The sequence below is a fragment of the Dromaius novaehollandiae genome, chromosome 14 (genome assembly GCF_036370855.1).
Source record: "Dromaius novaehollandiae isolate bDroNov1 chromosome 14, bDroNov1.hap1, whole genome shotgun sequence".
NCBI classification, from domain to species: Eukaryota; Metazoa; Chordata; class Aves; order Casuariiformes; family Dromaiidae; genus Dromaius; species Dromaius novaehollandiae.
In genome coordinates, this window is record NC_088111.1 from 9674165 (window position 1) to 9696076 (window position 21912).

Here is a 21912-nt window from a genome sequence, read left to right on the forward strand (position 1 = left end):
ACCTTTTCCAGGGAACCTCGACCTGGAATGGCACTAGACTCCTGCTGACCTAAAACAGTTCTGGACAGAATCTCCAATTCAGTTCTACACTCACTCAACTACAATGGTTCTAGACTTGAGCCACACCTCTAGAATGCTTCTAGGTGCACTGGCTCCAGAACCTTTCCAGGAACCCCTCAATCTGGAACTTTCACAGGCACCACCCCCACCATGACCCAGAACTAGTTGACTGCAAAGTGTTCTAGGCCAGTGAGTCTGGAACCATACCAGGGTGCGTCTGGGACGGTTCTAGACTCGGCGACCTAGAACCGCTCTAGACTTGGTTCTAGACTTGCCGGCCTAGGACCGCTCTGGACTTGCCGGCCTAGAACCATTCCAGGGTGAGTCTAGCAAGCAAAATTTGGCATGCAGCAATGAGGAACACACCTTTTTTGTTTTACTTCCCAAGCCAAAAGCCCACTGGCATGAAAAGCAGTCTTTGGATTTGGGGGGCAACTGTTATGATTATTCTATGACTTATACAAGCTACATTTTCCCACTCTTCATTACTCTAATTGACTTCTTCACATTTTCTTGGCAACCCTAATGGAATTTATTGCTGTAGCTGCAAAGTGTCTGAACATACGGTTTCTGTCTGTCCGTAGCCTTCGTGAATATCCAGCCCAGTGTGCTCTTCCCATTCTCCCATCACTTCAGGGTTGATTGGCTCCCCGGCACTCACACAGTGCCGCAGGCTTCTGAATTTGTAGCTTGGTGGGAAAGAAAAAGCAAATAATTGGCAGAGTTAAGCAGACACAGTGATCTATCTGCAATGTCCCCTTCCTTATTGTATTCCTGGATCATGGAGTCCTTTCTACACAAAAATAAAATCTTCACCAAGTCCTATACATTCCATTCCAATTGTGTGGAGCTAAACATAAAGAAATCTGCAAAAATGCAAATGCTCTTTTATTTCTCCATTATTTTAACATCTAGTAATTGATACAGTGTTTCTAACCCTAGAATCTAAACTGGGGTCTCCAACAAAATGGTAACAAAAAGTCACAGGAGAGTTGCCAAGCTGCACTGACACGCGCTATTCTTGTAGAGCATGGTAGTGGGGGAATGCAGGGGAAAAACAAAGGGAAGGGGAATCCAACTATAAAAGCACTTTGGAAAGTAGGTCAATCATGCTACGCTATCATTATTATCCTACTATTTCATCAGCTAAACTGCTTTTCAAAGTCTCATGCAAGTTTGCTACAATTTGTGGCATCTGTGATGGTTACGCTGTCCCTGAAATGTTTACTCTGGCTTTGTTCCTAATATGTCAGATTCAAGATGTTGAGAAATACATGACTACCTTTGCTGTTACATCATTGTAACTCTGAAGTAAAGTCAAGGTGAGAAGAGCATTTGGTCCACTGTTTTGATCAAATACACTAATAAGGATCTTTTCTTTGGCTTACCTGGACAGTCTATGTTGCACCAACATTCGATAGGCAGTTGGAGCAGAACAGAAGACTGTTATGGGAAATCTTGACAGACTCTAGAGAATTAGAATTAAAAAAAGGAGATGTCGCTACTGAAACACGTGAGGTCTCACCTACATCACAAGAGATAACATAACGATCTCTGTATTCAGCTTACAAAACACAAGAACAAAAGCAGTTAGCTTTGTACTCGCCAACACAAATATACAGCAGTTCTATTTAAACAGGTTCTTCTTCAAAACAGAATCTACATCTTTTTACAGCTAGTTCAACGCACCCAAGCTTTGTGCTCTGGAAAGCTTTTCAGTCTCCCTTGCAGAAGTTCTTCATAATTCCAACTTAAGTAGAAAACAAAGGAAACCATAAGGCTACTTTTTCAGACGTTCCAGAGGGGAATGACCGATAAAGTGTTCTTCAATGGATCTTAATGTTAGCTAACAATTTTCAGCCATCACAGTAACGTGGGTATGATGATAAAGGGATTCCGTGTAAAAGGAATAATGGTGGTCTTTTTCACAGAGTTGCGTGCAGAGGATGTAACAGAATATAACGCTGGTGCCATTTGTTAAAGAAATATAGGCTTGCTGCCTCTTCACTCCTTAACATGCAGTTCTACAGTACATGCAACCAAAATTCTCAGTTATCTGCTGCTGTCACTCATTTTAACACCACCACCAAAGCGCTCCACAAGCTCCTGTCCCATTTCTTGCGGGCTTCACTTTTAGGCCTAGGAATGGATGTTTGCAGGTTTGGGCAGTCGAATCTCCTCTCAGCAGAGTACAGAACAAAAATTTGGGGACGTTAAAGATTCTCTTGTTTGGGGGCTTACATTTACAGCCTTCACTACTGAAATACCAGTTGCTTACTTCCTGGTGAAGCTCACAATTCTTCAGCATACTGCCCCTGAATAGCTCTGGGGAAGTGAAAATCTAGGGAGGACGAGCCAGAGAGAAAAGTGCTGTTGCTGGGCTCTCCTTGCTTACCTCAAAGACAATGCTTGGGTCGAAGCGGGGCATCTTCTGTGCAAAGACACAGGCCCCTTGAATCCATGGGGAAAAAATGCTGCTCCAACCTGACTTTGCCCAGCCCGTGTCTGATGTATTCCAAAATATATCTGAAGGAGTCAAGTCCAGCCAGTACCTGGGTGACACAGTGCAAGAGTCCACAATCTCTATTTGGCAGAAAGAGGGCCAATATTAAAACATCAACAACAGACGTGCCAATGAAGCACTGTTTTTCTTGGCTAGATGATGATCAGCAAATGACGGAATTTCTGAGCGGGAGTGGGTCACAGTGCAGTGAAGATGTCATCAGGATAGACTGATGTTGCATTTTTCTAGGAGAAAAATTATACTGATGGACAAGCTAATACCACCTCGAAACAGGATGCTGAATAAATAGGTATGAGATTGCAGGAGTTTTGTTGAAATCATATTGTAGGGATAAGGATTCTTTGAGGTTTACTTACTTTTTAGTTTGCTCTCTTCTGATTTGTTACTCTTTGCCAGTTAGAATGAGATGCATTGCTACGCCAATTTTCTAAACAACACAGTTTTATAAACTCAGAGATCTCACGAACCTGTGTAGTCCTTCCTATGTTCGGAACTATCAGCATTTTGTTCCTGTGGGACTTGTCTCTAAAGCAGTCACGCATGAATTCAGAAGCCTAAGAGCCATGTCTTTTCCCCCTTTTTATGGTACACACCTCATAAACTTGTTCTTTGCTGATGTTCAGTAAATGGGCAATCTATTAATTATACACAATGAAGAGTTTAGAAGAAGTTAAAGAAAATGTGAAAAAAGAGGTTAGTGACTCTGTATGACTGCCAAGTGCAATACACACTAAGGCAGCTAACCTCCAACTACGCCTTGTTGCACAGAAAAAAGGCTTGTTGGGACTGAATAGAACTGCTGCTTTTTAAAATAGTGAAACACAGAGCTGCTGGTAAAATCTTCTCTTCCCCTTCTTTCTGCCAATTTACCAGCTACAGAAATACATCTGTGATTTAAAGTGATAGCCTTACCTTCCACTTACTGTGAGGCCAATGCCATAGCTGCTGTGGGAATGTGCAGTCCTTTTTGGAGCCCCCGTAGTTCCACTGGTAAAATAGATGGCCATCGGGTCTTGACGCTTTGTGGTCACGCAGTGGTGATCAGAAGGAGCATGCCTTTAAAATGTGCAAAATGAGGAATACAGTGATTTGAAAGGGTGAATTACACATTCTTGAAAACGCTTGGCTAAAATAACTTCTGCAGCAAGCAAAAGTGTCATAAACATTGACATTTTCCCACTGTGCAGTCCTAAAGGGAGGAAAATATTTTGGCATGTGCCAACATTTCCTGTTCACAACCAATCACTGTGCTTGCCTTTCATTGTTTCTGTGGCGCTTTCACAGTAGTGGTTACTCACTTCAGGAGCTCTCTGAAGTTCAGCCATCCTTCTCTGTGGCCCTCTGATACAAGCAGCTTGGCTTTCAGAGACTGCCATTCAGGCCCACCTGAGTCCACAGCTGGTGCCACAGAACCATCAGTGATGACACACTTTGCCTTTGATTTCTGTAGTCCATGGAGAATGTCCTTTGCTGTCAGCTGCTGCCTGCCAGGAATCGGGACAGTTCCTAAAGGAGAATACTCTCAATATTTAAGAACAGTACTTGTACCTAGAAACAGTCTCTAGCTTGCCTTGTGCTTATTAGTGGGACAGGGCTGCGCTGAAAGCAGGCTTTGGCTCTGCATTTGTAAATATACCCTTCTTTTTCATGCACTAAATTCGACGGGAGGATCACTGCAAGTTAGAAAATACTAGGCTCAACATGGGACAGCCAAAGAAACCAACAGAAGGACTTTTTTGGGGTGGAAAGCATTGCCACTGGGACATGCTACCCCTCTGGATTTGTATTCTTCACTAGTAAATACAGGTGTACCTGTCCTCACAGGGTATGCTGCTAGTGTTTGTGAGGCCCCGAGACATTCTGGGCTGTAAATACTGGCAAGCCGAGTATTTAACATAGCCCACAGGGGAACATGTGAAACACTCGGGTAAGTATGTGCTAATTGCATTGTAAGTTAAGAAGACGATGCATTTGCGATGCATCACAAGTGCTGGAAAGAGGAGAATGACAGAGGTCCACGGACTCCCAGAATTTCCTTAACAGCTAGAGCATGTTCAAAAAATCCTAAAAGTACCATAAAGACAAAACTTGGCATGAAGGGTGTTGACCAGCATGGCAGTGATGATCATCCCCGTTAGCATGTTTGTAGTTCTGAGTCTATTAAATAGCAATGATCGGTGTATGTGACAGCAGCTATAGCTATACATCATTTCTATGCTTTTACTAACCTGTTCGCATGCAAGCCACATTCAGCAGCCACCACTCCGGGATCCTGGGCAGAATCCAAATAACTCTGTCTCCCGGTTGCAGACCACAGGCACCAGACAGTACATTAGCCGCTTGCCTGGACAGGACTCCCAGCTCTTCAAAGCTCCACTTCACTTCTTCTCCGTCACCGCTTACCCACCACAATGCAGGGTTTTCAGGCTTTTTGCCCTCCTACAGGACAACAGGGCACAGTGCAAATGCTTCATTTAGGGAACATGTTGCCTTTAATTTAAGCCTGAGGAAGGAAAACAGTCATCATTTATTGAATGCTGAGTAAACCTGGGGCATAATAAATATGAATGAATAAACCGGGGGGTGTAAGCCATAAAGTTCAACTGAATGGTTACAGGGCCAAGATAGAATGGATTAGTTTAAGACTGAGAGAAGGGATTCATGGTTCTTCCCATTCTGACTTGTTACAGGGTAAGTTACTTACCCTTATGCTTACTTACCTCAATTGTAAAACAGACACCTGACTTGTACAGTGACCTTGAGATTTATTAAGTGCGAGGTGGTATTTCTGAAGTCATTTTTCCTTTACCATGAAGAGGCTATGAAATGCTGTATATTAATCACCTGCATTTTTCTTCTTAGTTATTCTAGAATAGGAAGCCTAAAGGGACAAAAGGTGCCTTGCAGGATTTGGGGATAGCTTTTGCAGGACGGGAGCATTCTGGTAAGTATGATATGATGATTCTCATCTTATATATTTTTATAAAGCTAAACAGCTACTGTAACTTTTTCAAGTTACGTAATGCTCTGTTCAACAAAAGCATCAAAATAAGAAAGACCAGATGCTTCAAAGATTAGAGTTTGTCATCTCTAAGTTTATGCTTTTTTCTGAAATCTGGCCTAGTCCTTTGAAGTGTATGTTGCACAACACAGCCAAACATCAAATTATTAGGGTTCAAAAGAAAAAGACAGTGGGGGAAGAATAAGGAAATCGAGGGAGAATCAAGGAAACTTGATCTTACTGGATAGGTCTGGACATCTTATTAGTGTAAGAGAATATTAGTACAATCGGAATTTGATATAAGTGATAAAACAAAACAAGAATGTTAGTAATCAGGACCATATATTAAACTCTGGTTAGATGACCATTAGATGTTCAGCAAAGGAAACTTCACTGCCACTGCCCTTTTCCGAACTTTCTCTAGAAAACCATGTGTCAGAGTTCCGTGAATCCCTTCCATTTATGTAAGCCTTACCTGAATGCCTTTTCCCCCACTAACAGTAGTTTAAAAGGAAGAATATGAACATAACCATTCTTTTCAAGGCTTGGATGATTCTCGGAATACTGCCCGTCTTGCTTGGAGGATGATTTGTGATGGATGTGTGCTGAAGGTTACTAAATCTTTGGCTAAGCTTAGTAACTTCCTCACATCTTCCCTTCTACTTGCTTCAGAGCCTGGCATCCAGATGAAAGATGAGCTATTCAAATAAACAACCCAGCATCTTGACTATGAATTGAACAGAACATCATTAGGCTAATATGCTTATTAATTTAGAGCATTGATTTCTACTTCTGGGGATTCATTTCCCCAAATCTCCATTTCTTTGGGGACTCCCTAGGCACATCCAAAGGGGAACCTGATTTCCCGAACACTGAGTATAAACTTCACTGACAAGACTCCACTGGGAAGTAATAGCAGACCTGAAACATCTGGAGATACAACTTGCAAAATAAGCTCTCCAGCGGAGGAAAACCACAACAGTGCTACCGGAGTTATGATAAATTCCAACGTACAAACAGGAGAACAACAGGAGAGAAGCACAATCAATTCCTCTACAGCCATCCATGTTGCATCTAGCAGCAGCTTAAGGACTGATTTACATGATCAAGCCCAAAGCTCTTTAACAGCATCTGCTGACAGATTTGCTTTTCCTCTTGGACAGCCACAGCTATCTCGCGGTACAGGCATTCAGAAAGGGTTCCGCAATGGGCACCTGACGACTACTGCCAAATACAGCTCTCCAGTACATGGCTCAGGACTAGTGCTTGTCTCCACTACCATCCCCTCAGTTAATATCTCTGAGGAGGATACTAGTACTAGTTCCGATTGTTTCTCTCTGCTGACTGACTGGGAAGAGGTAGCTTTCATACCAGAATCACAGTATGAACACAATTCAGATTGTGTTCCATTCAAAGATGACTCCAGTACAGCTATTTTAACAGCATCTGAAGAAACAACAATTTCTAGAGTATCAGTTGTCATGAGTTCAGATCTTCAAAGTTTGGGGAAAACTGTGGTACCTGTGGAACCTCGGAAGTCTATCGTTTACAAAAGTCCCGATACTATGATCTATAATGTAGGAATGGTCCAAAGGCAGACTTCAAACTTTTCTGCTTTTAAGTTACCACCTGCAAAGGCAAATGCTACTTCAGCACATTCAGCATTAACTGGAAATGATTCCACTCCCGAGGCTCCTCAAAGAAAGCCAACAAGTCCAAAAATGTTCCCACCAGCAAAAAAACACTCTTTTGCTATCTAGAAAGAGAAGACTGCATCTTTTAGGCATTGCTTACCTTCAAGAAGTTCAAACTTGTCCAAAGTGTCTCCTGCCATTCTGAACTCCACAGTCAATTTGAATCAATCTGTAAGAGCTGCCAAAAATGAAAAACCAACCCCCCCTCGGTGTCATTGTGGTCGAAGAGCTAAAAGACTGTATGTATCAAATACCGGTCCAAATCACGGCAAAGCATTTTGTGGTTGTCCTGTCAGTAAGCAGGAAGGTAATAAGAAAGGCTGTGGATACTTCAAGTGGGAATATGCATCTCTGAAAGAGAAATCTAATGTTCTCACGGCGAATGCAGATGCTTTGACCTCTCCCGGAACTTCTTCCAACACTGCAGGAAATTCTTCCCACAAGAAATACTTGCGTCTTAGACCCTCTATGAGAACTTGAAAATTGATGGGGTTTTGTCCAGATCTTAAGCTTAATTACTTGTTGCTGCTTACTATTATCAGGACGGTCAAATGATCTTAGATATGTCTTCTGAGAATGGGACCAAAATGACATGCTTGGTTAAAGTAAATAAAAGTGGAAATTGCTCAAGCATGTCATAAACTATCTCATTAATGAAGTGAGAGAACTGATCAAGCTGCGAGTGCTAAAATTAAAGTATGAACAGCTGATGGTAAATATTTTACACTTCTATTTTATCATCTATTTTAAACTCTTTACTAGTCCAGTCTTTAAACATCACTGCCATGATACAGATTTTATTTATACTCATTTTTCTAAACATACTTGTATTGAGCTGCAACTTTTAAAAATGTATTTATTGTTGCGCTTCTGAAAAGTGATTCTTGATTCCTCGCCAACCTAGAACATTTCCAGGAATGTCCCAATCTGCAACCTTTTCCAGGGAACCTCGACCTGGAATGGCACTAGACTCCTGCTGACCTAAAACAGTTCTGGACAGAATCTCCAATTCAGTTCTACACTCACTCAACTACAATGGTTCTAGACTTGAGCCACACCTCTAGAATGCTTCTAGGTGCACTGGCTCCAGAACCTTTCCAGGAACCCCTCAATCTGGAACTTTCACAGGCACCACCCCCACCATGACCCAGAACTAGTTGACTGCAAAGTGTTCTAGGCCAGTGAGTCTGGAACCATACCAGGGTGCGTCTGGGACGGTTCTAGACTCGGCGACCTAGAACCGCTCTAGACTTGGTTCTAGACTTGCCGGCCTAGGACCGCTCTGGACTTGCCGGCCTAGAACCATTCCAGGGTGAGTCTAGCAAGCAAAATTTGGCATGCAGCAATGAGGAACACACCTTTTTTGTTTTACTTCCCAAGCCAAAAGCCCACTGGCATGAAAAGCAGTCTTTGGATTTGGGGGGCAACTGTTATGATTATTCTATGACTTATACAAGCTACATTTTCCCACTCTTCATTACTCTAATTGACTTCTTCACATTTTCTTGGCAACCCTAATGGAATTTATTGCTGTAGCTGCAAAGTGTCTGAACATACGGTTTCTGTCTGTCCGTAGCCTTCGTGAATATCCAGCCCAGTGTGCTCTTCCCATTCTCCCATCACTTCAGGGTTGATTGGCTCCCCGGCACTCACACAGTGCCGCAGGCTTCTGAATTTGTAGCTTGGTGGGAAAGAAAAAGCAAATAATTGGCAGAGTTAAGCAGACACAGTGATCTATCTGCAATGTCCCCTTCCTTATTGTATTCCTGGATCATGGAGTCCTTTCTACACAAAAATAAAATCTTCACCAAGTCCTATACATTCCATTCCAATTGTGTGGAGCTAAACATAAAGAAATCTGCAAAAATGCAAATGCTCTTTTATTTCTCCATTATTTTAACATCTAGTAATTGATACAGTGTTTCTAACCCTAGAATCTAAACTGGGGTCTCCAACAAAATGGTAACAAAAAGTCACAGGAGAGTTGCCAAGCTGCACTGACACGCGCTATTCTTGTAGAGCATGGTAGTGGGGGAATGCAGGGGAAAAACAAAGGGAAGGGGAATCCAACTATAAAAGCACTTTGGAAAGTAGGTCAATCATGCTACGCTATCATTATTATCCTACTATTTCATCAGCTAAACTGCTTTTCAAAGTCTCATGCAAGTTTGCTACAATTTGTGGAATCTGTGATGGTTACGCTGTCCCTGAAATGTTTACTCTGGCTTTGTTCCTAATATGTCAGATTCAAGATGTTGAGAAATACATGACTACCTTTGCTGTTACATCATTGTAACTCTGAAGTAAAGTCAAGGTGAGAAGAGCATTTGGTCCACTGTTTTGATCAAATACACTAATAAGGATCTTTTCTTTGGCTTACCTGGACAGTCTATGTTGCACCAACATTCGATAGGCAGTTGGAGCAGAACAGAAGACTGTTATGGGAAATCTTGACAGACTCTAGAGAATTAGAATTAAAAAAAGGAGATGTCGCTACTGAAACACGTGAGGTCTCACCTACATCACAAGAGATAACATAACGATCTCTGTATTCAGCTTACAAAACACAAGAACAAAAGCAGTTAGCTTTGTACTCGCCAACACAAATATACAGCAGTTCTATTTAAACAGGTTCTTCTTCAAAACAGAATCTACATCTTTTTACAGCTAGTTCAACGCACCCAAGCTTTGTGCTCTGGAAAGCTTTTCAGTCTCCCTTGCAGAAGTTCTTCATAATTCCAACTTAAGTAGAAAACAAAGGAAACCATAAGGCTACTTTTTCAGACGTTCCAGAGGGGAATGACCGATAAAGTGTTCTTCAATGGATCTTAATGTTAGCTAACAATTTTCAGCCATCACAGTAACGTGGGTATGATGATAAAGGGATTCCGTGTAAAAGGAATAATGGTGGTCTTTTTCACAGAGTTGCGTGCAGAGGATGTAACAGAATATAACGCTGGTGCCATTTGTTAAAGAAATATAGGCTTGCTGCCTCTTCACTCCTTAACATGCAGTTCTACAGTACATGCAAGCAAAATTCTCAGTTATCTGCTGCTGTCACTCATTTTAACACCACCACCAAAGCGCTCCACAAGCTCCTGTCCCATTTCTTGCGGGCTTCACTTTTAGGCCTAGGAATGGATGTTTGCAGGTTTGGGCAGTCGAATCTCCTCTCAGCAGAGTACAGAACAAAAATTTGGGGACGTTAAAGATTCTCTTGTTTGGGGGCTTACATTTACAGCCTTCACTACTGAAATACCAGTTGCTTACTTCCTGGTGAAGCTCACAATTCTTCAGCATACTGCCCCTGAATAGCTCTGGGGAAGTGAAAATCTAGGGAGGACGAGCCAGAGAGAAGAGTGCTGTTGCTGGGCTCTCCTTGCTTACCTCAAAGACAATGCTTGGGTCGAAGCGGGGCATCTTATGTGCAAAGACACAGGCCCCTTGAATCCATGGGGAAAAAATGCTGCTCCAACCTGACTTTGCCCAGCCCGTGTCTGATGTATTCCAAAATATATCTGAAGGAGTCAAGTCCAGCCAGTACCTGGGTGACACAGTGCAAGAGTCCACAATCTCTATTTGGCAGAAAGAGGGCCAATATTAAAACATCAACAACAGACGTGCCAATGAAGCACTGTTTTTCTTGGCTAGATGATGATCAGCAAATGACGGAATTTCTGAGCGGGAGTGGGTCACAGTGCAGTGAAGATGTCATCAGGATAGACTGATGTTGCATTTTTCTAGGAGAAAAATTATACTGATGGACAAGCTAATACCACCTCGAAACAGGATGCTGAATAAATAGGTATGAGATTGCAGGAGTTTTGTTGAAATCATATTGTAGGGATAAGGATTCTTTGAGGTTTACTTACTTTTTAGTTTGCTCTCTTCTGATTTGTTACTCTTTGCCAGTTAGAATGAGATGCATTGCTACGCCAATTTTCTAAACAACACAGTTTTATAAACTCAGAGATCTCACGAACCTGTGTAGTCCTTCCTATGTTCGGAACTATCAGCATTTTGTTCCTGTGGGACTTGTCTCTAAAGCAGTCACGCATGAATTCAGAAGCCTAAGAGCCATGTCTTTTCCCCCTTTTTATGGTACACACCTCATAAACTTGTTCTTTGCTGATGTTCAGTAAATGGGCAATCTATTAATTATACACAATGAAGAGTTTAGAAGAAGTTAAAGAAAATGTGAAAAAAGAGGTTAGTGACTCTGTATGACTGCCAAGTGCAATACACACTAAGGCAGCTAACCTCCAACTACGCCTTGTTGCACAGAAAAAAGGCTTGTTGGGACTGAATAGAACTGCTGCTTTTTAAAATAGTGAAACACAGAGCTGCTGGTAAAATCTTCTCTTCCCCTTCTTTCTGCCAATTTACCAGCTACAGAAATACATCTGTGATTTAAAGTGATAGCCTTACCTTCCACTTACTGTGAGGCCAATGCCATAGCTGCTGTGGGAATGTGCAGTCCTTTTTGGAGCCCCCGTAGTTCCACTGGTAAAATAGATGGCCATCGGGTCTTGACGCTTTGTGGTCACGCAGTGGTGATCAGAAGGAGCATGCCTTTAAAATGTGCAAAATGAGGAATACAGTGATTTGAAAGGGTGAATTACACATTCTTGAAAACGCTTGGCTAAAATAACTTCTGCAGCAAGCAAAAGTGTCATAAACATTGACATTTTCCCACTGTGCAGTCCTAAAGGGAGGAAAATATTTTGGCATGTGCCAACATTTCCTGTTCACAACAAATCACTGTGCTTGCCTTTCATTGTTTCTGTGGCGCTTTCACAGTAGTGGTTACTCACTTCAGGAGCTCTCTGAAGTTCAGCCATCCTTCTCTGTGGCCCTCTGATACAAGCAGCTTGGCTTTCAGAGACTGCCATTCAGGCCCACCTGAGTCCACAGCTGGTGCCACAGAACCATCAGTGATGACACACTTTGCCTTTGATTTCTGTAGTCCATGGAGAATGTCCTTTGCTGTCAGCTGCTGCCTGCCAGGAATCGGGACAGTTCCTAAAGGAGAATACTCTCAATATTTAAGAACAGTACTTGTACCTAGAAACAGTCTCTAGCTTGCCTTGTGCTTATTAGTGGGACAGGGCTGCGCTGAAAGCAGGCTTTGGCTCTGCATTTGTAAATATACCCTTCTTTTTCATGCATTACATTCGACGGGAGGATCACTGCAAGTTAGAAAATACTAGGCTCAACATGGGACAGCCAAAGAAACCAACAGAAGGACTTTTTTGGGGTGGAAAGCATTGCCACTGGGACATGCTACCCCTCTGGATTTGTATTCTTCACTAGTAAATACAGGTGTACCTGTCCTCACAGGGTATGCTGCTAGTGTTTGTGAGGCCCCGAGACATTCTGGGCTGTAAATACTGGCAAGCCGAGTATTTAACATAGCCCACAGGGGAACATGTGAAACACTCGGGTAAGTATGTGCTAATTGCATTGTAAGTTAAGAAGACGATGCATTTGCGATGCATCACAAGTGCTGGAAAGAGGAGAATGACAGAGGTCCACGGACTCCCAGAATTTCCTTAACAGCTAGAGCATGTTCAAAAAATCCTAAAAGTACCATAAAGACAAAACTTGGCATGAAGGGTGTTGACCAGCATGGCAGTGATGATCATCCCCGTTAGCATGTTTGTAGTTCTGAGTCTATTAAATAGCAATGATCGGTGTATGTGACAGCAGCTATAGCTATACATCATTTCTATGCTTTTACTAACCTGTTCGCATGCAAGCCACATTCAGCAGCCACCACTCCGGGATCCTGGGCAGAATCCAAATAACTCTGTCTCCCGGTTGCAGACCACAGGCACCAGACAGTACATTAGCCGCTTGCCTGGACAGGACTCCCAGCTCTTCAAAGCTCCACTTCACTTCTTCTCCGTCACCGCTTACCCACCACAATGCAGGGTTTTCAGGCTTTTTGCCCTCCTACAGGACAACAGGGCACAGTGCAAATGCTTCATTTAGGGAACATGTTGCCTTTAATTTAAGCCTGAGGAAGGAAAACAGTCATCATTTATTGAATGCTGAATAAACCTGGGGCATAATAAATATGAATGAATAAACCGGGGGGTGTAAGCCATAAAGTTCAACTGAATGGTTACAGGGCCAAGATAGAATGGATTAGTTTAAGACTGAGAGAAGGGATTCATGGTTCTTCCCATTCTGACTTGTTACAGGGTAAGTTACTTACCCTTATGCTTACTTACCTCAATTGTAAAACAGACACCTGACTTGTACAGTGACCTTGAGATTTATTAAGTGCGAGGTGGTATTTCTGAAGTCGTTTTTCCTTTACCGTGAAGAGGCTATGAAATGCTGTATATTAATCACCTGCATTTTTCTTCTTAGTTATTCTAGAATAGGAAGCCTAAAGGGCCAAAAGGTGCCTTGCAGGATCTGGGGATAGCTTTTGCAGGACGGGAGCATTCTGGTAAGTATGATATGATGATTCTCATCTTATAGATATATATTTTTATAAAGCTAAACAGCTACTGTAACTTTTTCAAGTTACGTAATGCTCTGTTCAACAAAAGCATCAAAATAAGAAAGACCAGATGCTTCAAAGATTAGAGTTTGTCATCTCTAAGTTTATGCTTTTTTCTGAAATCTGGCCTAGTCCTTTGAAGTGTATGTTGCACAACACAGCCAAACATTAAATTATTAGGGTTCAAAAGAAAAAGACAGTGGGGGAAGAATAAGGAAATCGAGGGAGAATCAAGGAAACTTGATCTTACTGGATAGGTCTGGACATCTTATTAGTGTAAGAGAATATTAGTACAATCGGAATTTGATATAAGTGATAAAACAAAACAAGAATGTTAGTAATCAGGACCATATATTAAACTCTGGTTAGATGACCATTAGATGTTCAGCAAAGGAAACTTCACTGCCACTGCCCTTTTCCGAACTTCCTCTAGAAAACCATGTGTCAGAGTTCCGTGAATCCCTTCCATTTATGTAAGCCTTACCTGAATGCCTTTTCCCCCACTAACAGTAGTTTAAAAGGAAGAATATGAACATAACCATTCTTTTCAAGGCTTGGATGATTCTCGGAATACTGCCCGTCTTGCTTGGAGGATGATTTGTGATGGATGTGTGCTGAAGGTTACTAAATCTTTGGCTAAGCTTAGTAACTTCCTCACATCTTCCCTTCTACTTGCTTCAGAGCCTGGCATCCAGATGAAAGATGAGCTATTCAAATAAACAACCCAGCATCTTGACTATGAATTGAACAGAACATCATTAGGCTAATATGCTTATTAATTTAGAGCATTGATTTCTACTTCTGGGGATTCATTTCCCCAAATCTCCATTTCTTTGGGGACTCCCTAGGCACATCCAAAGGGGAACCTGATTTCCCGAACACTGAGTATAAACTTCACTGACAAGACTCCACTGGGAAGTAATAGCAGACCTGAAACATCTGGAGATACAACTTGCAAAATAAGCTCTCCAGCGGAGGAAAACCACAACAGTGCTACCGGAGTTATGATAAATTCCAACGTACAAACAGGAGAACAACAGGAGAGAAGCACAATCAATTCCTCTACAGCCATCCATGTTGCATCTAGCAGCAGCTTAAGGACTGATTTACATGATCAAGCCCAAAGCTCTTTAACAGCATCTGCTGACAGATTTGCTTTTCCTCTTGGACAGCCACAGCTATCTCGCGGTACAGGCACTCAGAAAGGGTTCCGCAATGGGCACCTGACGACTACTGCCAAATACAGCTCTCCAGTACATGGCTCAGGACTAGTGCTTGTCTCCACTACCATCCCCTCAGTTAATATCTCTGAGGAGGATACTAGTACTAGTTCCGATTGTTTCTCTCTGCTGACTGACTGGGAAGAGGTAGCTTTCATACCAGAATCACAGTATGAACACAATTCAGATTGTGTTCCATTCAAAGATGACTCCAGTACAGCTATTTTAACAGCATCTGAAGAAACAACAATTTCTAGAGTATCAGTTGTCATGAGTTCAGATCTTCAAAGTTTGGGGAAAACTGTGGTACCTGTGGAACCTCGGAAGTCTATCGTTTACAAAAGTCCCGATACTATGATCTATAATGTAGGAATGGTCCAAAGGCAGACTTCAAACTTTTCTGCTTTTAAGTTACCACCTGCAAAGGCAAATGCTACTTCACCACATTCAGCATTAACTGGAAATGATTCCACTCCCGAGGCTCCTCAAAGAAAGCCAACAAGTCCAAAAATGTTCCCACCAGCAAAAAAACACTCTTTTGCTATCTAGAAAGAGAAGACTGCATCTTTTAGGCATTGCTTACCTTCAAGAAGTTCAAACTTGTCCAAAGTGTCTCCTGCCATTCTGAACTCCACAGTCAATTTGAATCAATCTGTAAGAGCTGCCAAAAATGAAAAACCAACCCCCCCTCGGTGTCATTGTGGTCAAAGAGCTAAAAGACTGTATGTATCAAATACCGGTCCAAATCACGGCAAAGCATTTTGTGGTTGTCCTGTCAGTAAGCAGGAAGGCAATAAGAAAGGCTGTGAATACTTCAAGTGGGAATATGCATCTCTGAAAGAGAAATCTAATGTTCTCACGGCGAATGCAGATGCTTTGACCTCTCCCGGAACTTCTTCCAACACTGCAGGAAATTCTTCCAACAGGAAATACTTGCGTCTTAGACCCTCTATGAGAACTTGAAAATTGATGGGGTTTTGTCCAGATCTTAAGCTTAATTACTTCTTCCTGCTTACTATTATCAGGACGGTCAAATGATCTTAGATATGTCTTCTGAGAATGGGACCAAAATGACATGCTTGGTTAAAGTAAATAAAAGTGGAAATTGCTCAAGCATGTCATAAACTATCTCATTAATGAAGTGAGAGAACTGATCAAGCTGCGAGTGCTAAAATTAAAGTATGAACAGCTGATGGTAAATATTTTACACTTCTATTTTATCATCTATTTTAAACTCTTTACTAGTCCAGTCTTTAAACATCACTGCCATGATACAGATTTTATTTATACTCATTTTTCTAAACATACTTGTATTGAGCTGCAACTTTTAAAAATGTATTTATTGTTGCACTTCTGAAAAGTGATTCTTGATTCCTCGCCAACCTAGAACATTTCCAGGAATGTCCCAATCTGCAACCTTTTCCAGGGAACCTCGACCTGGAATGGCACTAGACTCCTGCTGACCTAAAACAGTTCTGGACAGAATCTCCAATTCAGTTCTACACTCACTCAACTACAATGGTTCTAGACTTGAGCCACACCTCTAGAATGCTTCTAGGTGCACTGGCTCCAGAACCTTTCCAGGAACCCCTCAATCTGGAACTTTCACAGGCACCACCCCCACCATGACCCAGAACTAGTTGACTGCAAAGTGTTCTAGGCCAGTGAGTCTGGAACCATACCAGGGTGCGTCTGGGACGGTTCTAGACTCGGCGACCTAGAACGGTTCTCTAGGCTTGGTTCTAGACTTGCCGGCCTAGGACCGCTCTGGACTTGCCGGCCTAGAACCATTCCAGGGTGAGTCTAGCAAGCAAAATTTGGCATGCAGCAATGAGGAACACACCTTTTTTGTTTTACTTCCCAAGCCAAAAGCCCACTGGCATGAAAAGCAGTCTTTGGATTTGGGGGGCAACTGTTATGATTATTCTATGACTTATACAAGCTACATTTTCCCACTCTTCATTACTCTAATTGACTTCTTCACATTTTCTTGGCAACCCTAATGGAATTTATTGCTGTAGCTGCAAAGTGTCTGAACATACGGTTTCTGTCTGTCCGTAGCCTTCGTGAATATCCAGCCCAGTGTGCTCTTCCCATTCTCCCATCACTTCAGGGTTGATTGGCTCCCCGGCACTCACACAGTGCCGCAGGCTTCTGAATTTGTAGCTTGGTGGGAAAGAAAAAGCAAATAATTGGCAGAGTTAAGCAGACACAGTGATCTATCTGCAATGTCCCCTTCCTTATTGTATTCCTGGATCATGGAGTCCTTTCTACACAAAAATAAAATCTTCACCAAGTCCTATACATTCCATTCCAATTGTGTGGAGCTAAACATAAAGAAATCTGCAAAAATGCAAATGCTCTTTTATTTCTCCATTATTTTAACATCTAGTAATTGATACAGTGTTTCTAACCCTAGAATCTAAACTGGGGTCTCCAACAAAATGGTAACAAAAAGTCACAGGAGAGTTGCCAAGCTGCACTGACACGCGCTATTCTTGTAGAGCATGGTAGTGGGGGAATGCAGGGGAAAAACAAAGGGAAGGGGAATCCAACTATAAAAGCACTTTGGAAAGTAGGTCAATCATGCTACGCTATCATTATTATCCTACTATTTCATCAGCTAAACTGCTTTTCAAAGTCTCATGCAAGTTTGCTACAATTTGTGGAATCTGTGATGGTTACGCTGTCCCTGAAATGTTTACTCTGGCTTTGTTCCTAATATGTCAGATTCAAGATGTTGAGAAATACATGACTACCTTTGCTGTTACATCATTGTAACTCTGAAGTAAAGTCAAGGTGAGAAGAGCATTTGGTCCACTGTTTTGATCAAATACACTAATAAGGATCTTTTCTTTGGCTTACCTGGACAGTCTATGTTGCACCAACATTCGATAGGCAGTTGGAGCAGAACAGAAGACTGTTATGGGAAATCTTGACAGACTCTAGAGAATTAGAATTAAAAAAAGGAGATGTCGCTACTGAAACACGTGAGGTCTCACCTACATCACAAGAGATAACATAACGATCTCTGTATTCAGCTTACAAAACACAAGAACAAAAGCAGTTAGCTTTGTACTCGCCAACACAAATATACAGCAGTTCTATTTAAACAGGTTCTTCTTCAAAACAGAATCTACATCTTTTTACAGCTAGTTCAACGCACCCAAGCTTTGTGCTCTGGAAAGCTTTTCAGTCTCCCTTGCAGAAGTTCTTCATAATTCCAACTTAAGTAGAAAACAAAGGAAACCATAAGGCTACTTTTTCAGACGTTCCAGAGGGGAATGACCGATAAAGTGTTCTTCAATGGATCTTAATGTTAGCTAACAATTTTCAGCCATCACAGTAACGTGGGTATGATGATAAAGGGATTCCGTGTAAAAGGAATAATGGTGGTCTTTTTCACAGAGTTGCGTGCAGAGGATGTAACAGAATATAACGCTGGTGCCATTTGTTAAAGAAATATAGGCTTGCTGCCTCTCCACTCCTTAACATGCAGTTCTACAGTACATGCAACCAAAATTCTCAATTATCTGCTGCTGTCACTCATTTTAACACCACCACCAAAGCGCTCCACAAGCTCCTGTCCCATTTCTTGCGGGCTTCACTTTTAGGCCTAGGAATGGATGTTTGCAGGTTTGAGCAGTCGAATCTCCTCTCAGCAGAGTACAGAACAAAAATTTGGGGACGTTAAAGATTCTCTTGTTTGGGGGCTTACACTTACAGCCTTCACTACTGAAATACCAGTTGCTTACTTCCTGGTGAAGCTCACAATTCTTCAGCATACTGCCCCTGAATAGCTCTGGGGAAGTGAAAATCTGGGGAGGACGAGCCAGAGAGAACAGTGCTGTTGCTGGGCTCTCCTTGCTTACCTCAAAGACAATGCTTGGGTCGAAGCGGGGCATCTTCTGTGCAAAGACACAGGCCCCTTGAATCCATGGGGAAAAAATGCTGCTCCAACCTGACTTTGCCCAGCCCGTGTCTGATGTATTCCAAAATATATCTGAAGGAGTCAAGTCCAGCCAGTACCTGGGTGACACAGTGCAAGAGTCCACAATCTCTATTTGGCAGAAAGAGGGCCAATATTAAAACATCAACAACAGACGTGCCAATGAAGCACTGTTTTTCTTGGCTAGATGATGATCAGCAAATGACGGAATTTCTGAGCGGGAGTGGGTCACAGTGCAGTGAAGATGTCATCAGGATAGACTGATGTTGCATTTTTCTAGGAGAAAAATTATACTGATGGACAAGCTAATACCACCTCGAAACAGGATGCTGAATAAATAGGTATGAGATTGCAGGAGTTTTGTTGAAATCATATTGTAGGGATAAGGATTCTTTGAGGTTTACTTACTTTTTAGTTTGCTCTCTTCTGATTTGTTACTCTTTGCCAGTTAGAATGAGATGCATTGCTACGCCAATTTTCTAAACAACATAGTTTTATAAACTCAGAGATCTCACGAACCTGTGTAGTCCTTCCTATGTTCGGAACTATCAGCATTTTGTTCCTGTGGGACTTGTCTCTAAAGCAGTCACGCATGAATTCAGAAGCCTAAGAGCCATGTCTTTTCCCCCTTTTTACGGTACACACTTCATAAACTTGTTCTTTGCTGATGTTCAGTAAATGGGCAATCTATTAATTATACACAATGAAGAGTTTAGAAGAAGTTAAAGAAAATGTGAAAAAAGAGGTTAGTGACTCTGTATGACTGCCAAGTGCAATACACACTAAGGCAGCTAACCTCCAACTACGCCTTGTTGCACAGAAAAAAGGCTTGTTGGGACTGAATAGAACTGCTGCTTTTTAAAATAGTGAAACACAGAGCTGCTGGTAAAATCTTCTCTTCCCCTTCTTTCTGCCAATTTACCAGCTACAGAAATACATCTGTGATTTAAAGTGATAGCCTTACCTTCCACTTACTGTGAGGCCAATGCCATAGCTGCTGTGGGAATGTGCAGTCCTTTTTGGAGCCCCCGTAGTTCCACTGGTAAAATAGATGGCCATCGGGTCTTGACGCTTTGTGGTCACGCAGTGGTGATCAGAAGGAGCATGCCTTTAAAATGTGCAAAATGAGGAATACAGTGATTTGAAAGGGTGAATTACACATTCTTGAAAACGCTTGGCTAAAATAACTTCTGCAGCAAGCAAAAGTGTCATAAACATTGACATTTTCCCACTGTGCAGTCCTGAAGGGAGGAAAATATTTTGGCATGTGCCAACATTTCCTGTTCACAACCAATCACTGTGCTTGCCTTTCATTGTTTCTGTGGCGCTTTCACAGTAGTGGTTACTCACTTCAGGAGCTCTCTGAAGTTCAGCCATCCTTCTCTGTGGCCCTCTGATACAAGCAGCTTGGCTTTCAGAGACTGCCATTCAGGCCCACCTGAGCCCACAGCTGGTGCCACAGAACCATCAGTGATGACACACTTTGCCTTTGATTTCTGTAGTCCATGGAGAATGTCCTTTGCTGTCAGCTGCTGCCTGCCAGGAATCGGGACAGTTCCTAAAGGAGAATACTCTCAATATTTAAGAACAGTACTTGTACCTAGAAACAGTCTCTAGCTTGCCTTGTGCTTATTAGTGGGACAGGGCTGCGCTGAAAGCAGGCTTTGGCTCTGCATTTGTAAATATACCCTTCTTTTTCATGCATTAAATTCGACGGGAGGATCACTGCAAGTTAGAAAATACTAGGCTCAACATGGGACAGCCAAAGAAACCAACAGAAGGACTTTTTTGGGGTGGAAAGCATTGCCACTGGGACATGCTACCCCTCTGGATTTGTATTCTTCACTAGTAAATACAGGTGTACCTGTCCTCACAGGGTATGCTGCTAGTGTTTGTGAGGCCCCGAGACATTCTGGGCTGTAAATACTGGCAAGCCGAGTATTTAACATAGCCCACAGGGGAACATGTGAAACACTCGGGTAAGTATGTGCTAATTGCATTGTAAGTTAAGAAGACGATGCATTTGCGATGCATCACAAGTGCTGGAAAGAGGAGAATGACAGAGGTCCACGGACTCCCAGAATTTCCTTAACAGCTAGAGCATGTTCAAAAAATCCTAAAAGTACCATAAAGACAAAACTTGGCATGAAGGGTGTTGACCAGCATGGCAGTGATGATCATCCCCGTTAGCATGTTTGTAGTTCTGAGTCTATTAAATAGCAATGATCGGTGTATGTGACAGCAGCTATAGCTATACATCATTTCTATGCTTTTACTAACCTGTTCGCATGCAAGCCACATTCAGCAGCCACCACTCCGGGATCCTGGGCAGAATCCAAATAACTCTGTCTCCCGGTTGCAGACCACAGGCACCAGACAGTACATTAGCCGCTTGCCTGGACAGGACTCCCAGCTCTTCAAAGCTCCACTTCACTTCTTCTCCGTCACCGCTTACCCACCACAATGCAGGGTTTTCAGGCTTTTTGCCCTCCTACAGGACAACAGGGCACAGTGCAAATGCTTCATTTAGGGAACATGTTGCCTTTAATTTAAGCCTGAGGAAGGAAAACAGTCATCATTTATTGAATGCTGAATAAACCTGGGGCATAATAAATATGAATGAATAAACCGGGGGGTGTAAGCCATAAAGTTCAACTGAATGGTTACAGGGCCAAGAGAGAATGGATTAGTTTAAGACTGAGAGAAGGGATTCATGGTTCTTCCCATTCTGACTTGTTACAGGGTAAGTTACTTACCCTTATGCTTACTTACCTCAATTGTAAAACAGACACCTGACTTGTACAGTGACCTTGAGATTTATTAAGTGCGAGGTGGTATTTCTGAAGTCATTTTTCCTTTACCGTGAAGAGGCTATGAAATGCTGTATATTAATCACCTGCATTTTTCTTCTTAGTTATTCTAGAATAGGAAGCCTAAAGGGACAAAAGGT

General features: G+C 42.2%; 3 protein-coding genes across 3 annotated transcripts; all 3 read right to left on the minus strand.

Moving 5' to 3' along the window:
* Positions 1 to 384: 384 nt before the first annotated feature.
* Positions 385 to 5014, minus strand: LOC135329882 (acyl-coenzyme A synthetase ACSM3, mitochondrial-like; the record flags this gene model as incomplete). The annotated part of the gene is made up of 6 exons (XM_064519927.1): positions 385 to 749; positions 1449 to 1528; positions 2456 to 2612; positions 3497 to 3640; positions 3883 to 4090; positions 4813 to 5014. Coding segments are annotated over 6 exons (948 nt in total), but the record flags the coding sequence as incomplete, so codon positions are not given.
* Positions 5015 to 8595: 3581 nt separating this feature from the next.
* Positions 8596 to 13225, minus strand: LOC135329883 (acyl-coenzyme A synthetase ACSM3, mitochondrial-like; the record flags this gene model as incomplete). The annotated part of the gene is made up of 6 exons (XM_064519928.1): positions 8596 to 8960; positions 9660 to 9739; positions 10667 to 10823; positions 11708 to 11851; positions 12094 to 12301; positions 13024 to 13225. Coding segments are annotated over 6 exons (948 nt in total), but the record flags the coding sequence as incomplete, so codon positions are not given.
* Positions 13226 to 16814: 3589 nt separating this feature from the next.
* On the minus strand, positions 16815 to 21429 carry LOC135329884 (acyl-coenzyme A synthetase ACSM3, mitochondrial-like; the record flags this gene model as incomplete). The annotated part of the gene is made up of 6 exons (XM_064519929.1): positions 16815 to 17179; positions 17879 to 17958; positions 18886 to 19042; positions 19927 to 20070; positions 20313 to 20520; positions 21243 to 21429. Coding segments are annotated over 6 exons (933 nt in total), but the record flags the coding sequence as incomplete, so codon positions are not given.
* Between the last annotated feature and the right edge of the window lie 483 nt (positions 21430 to 21912).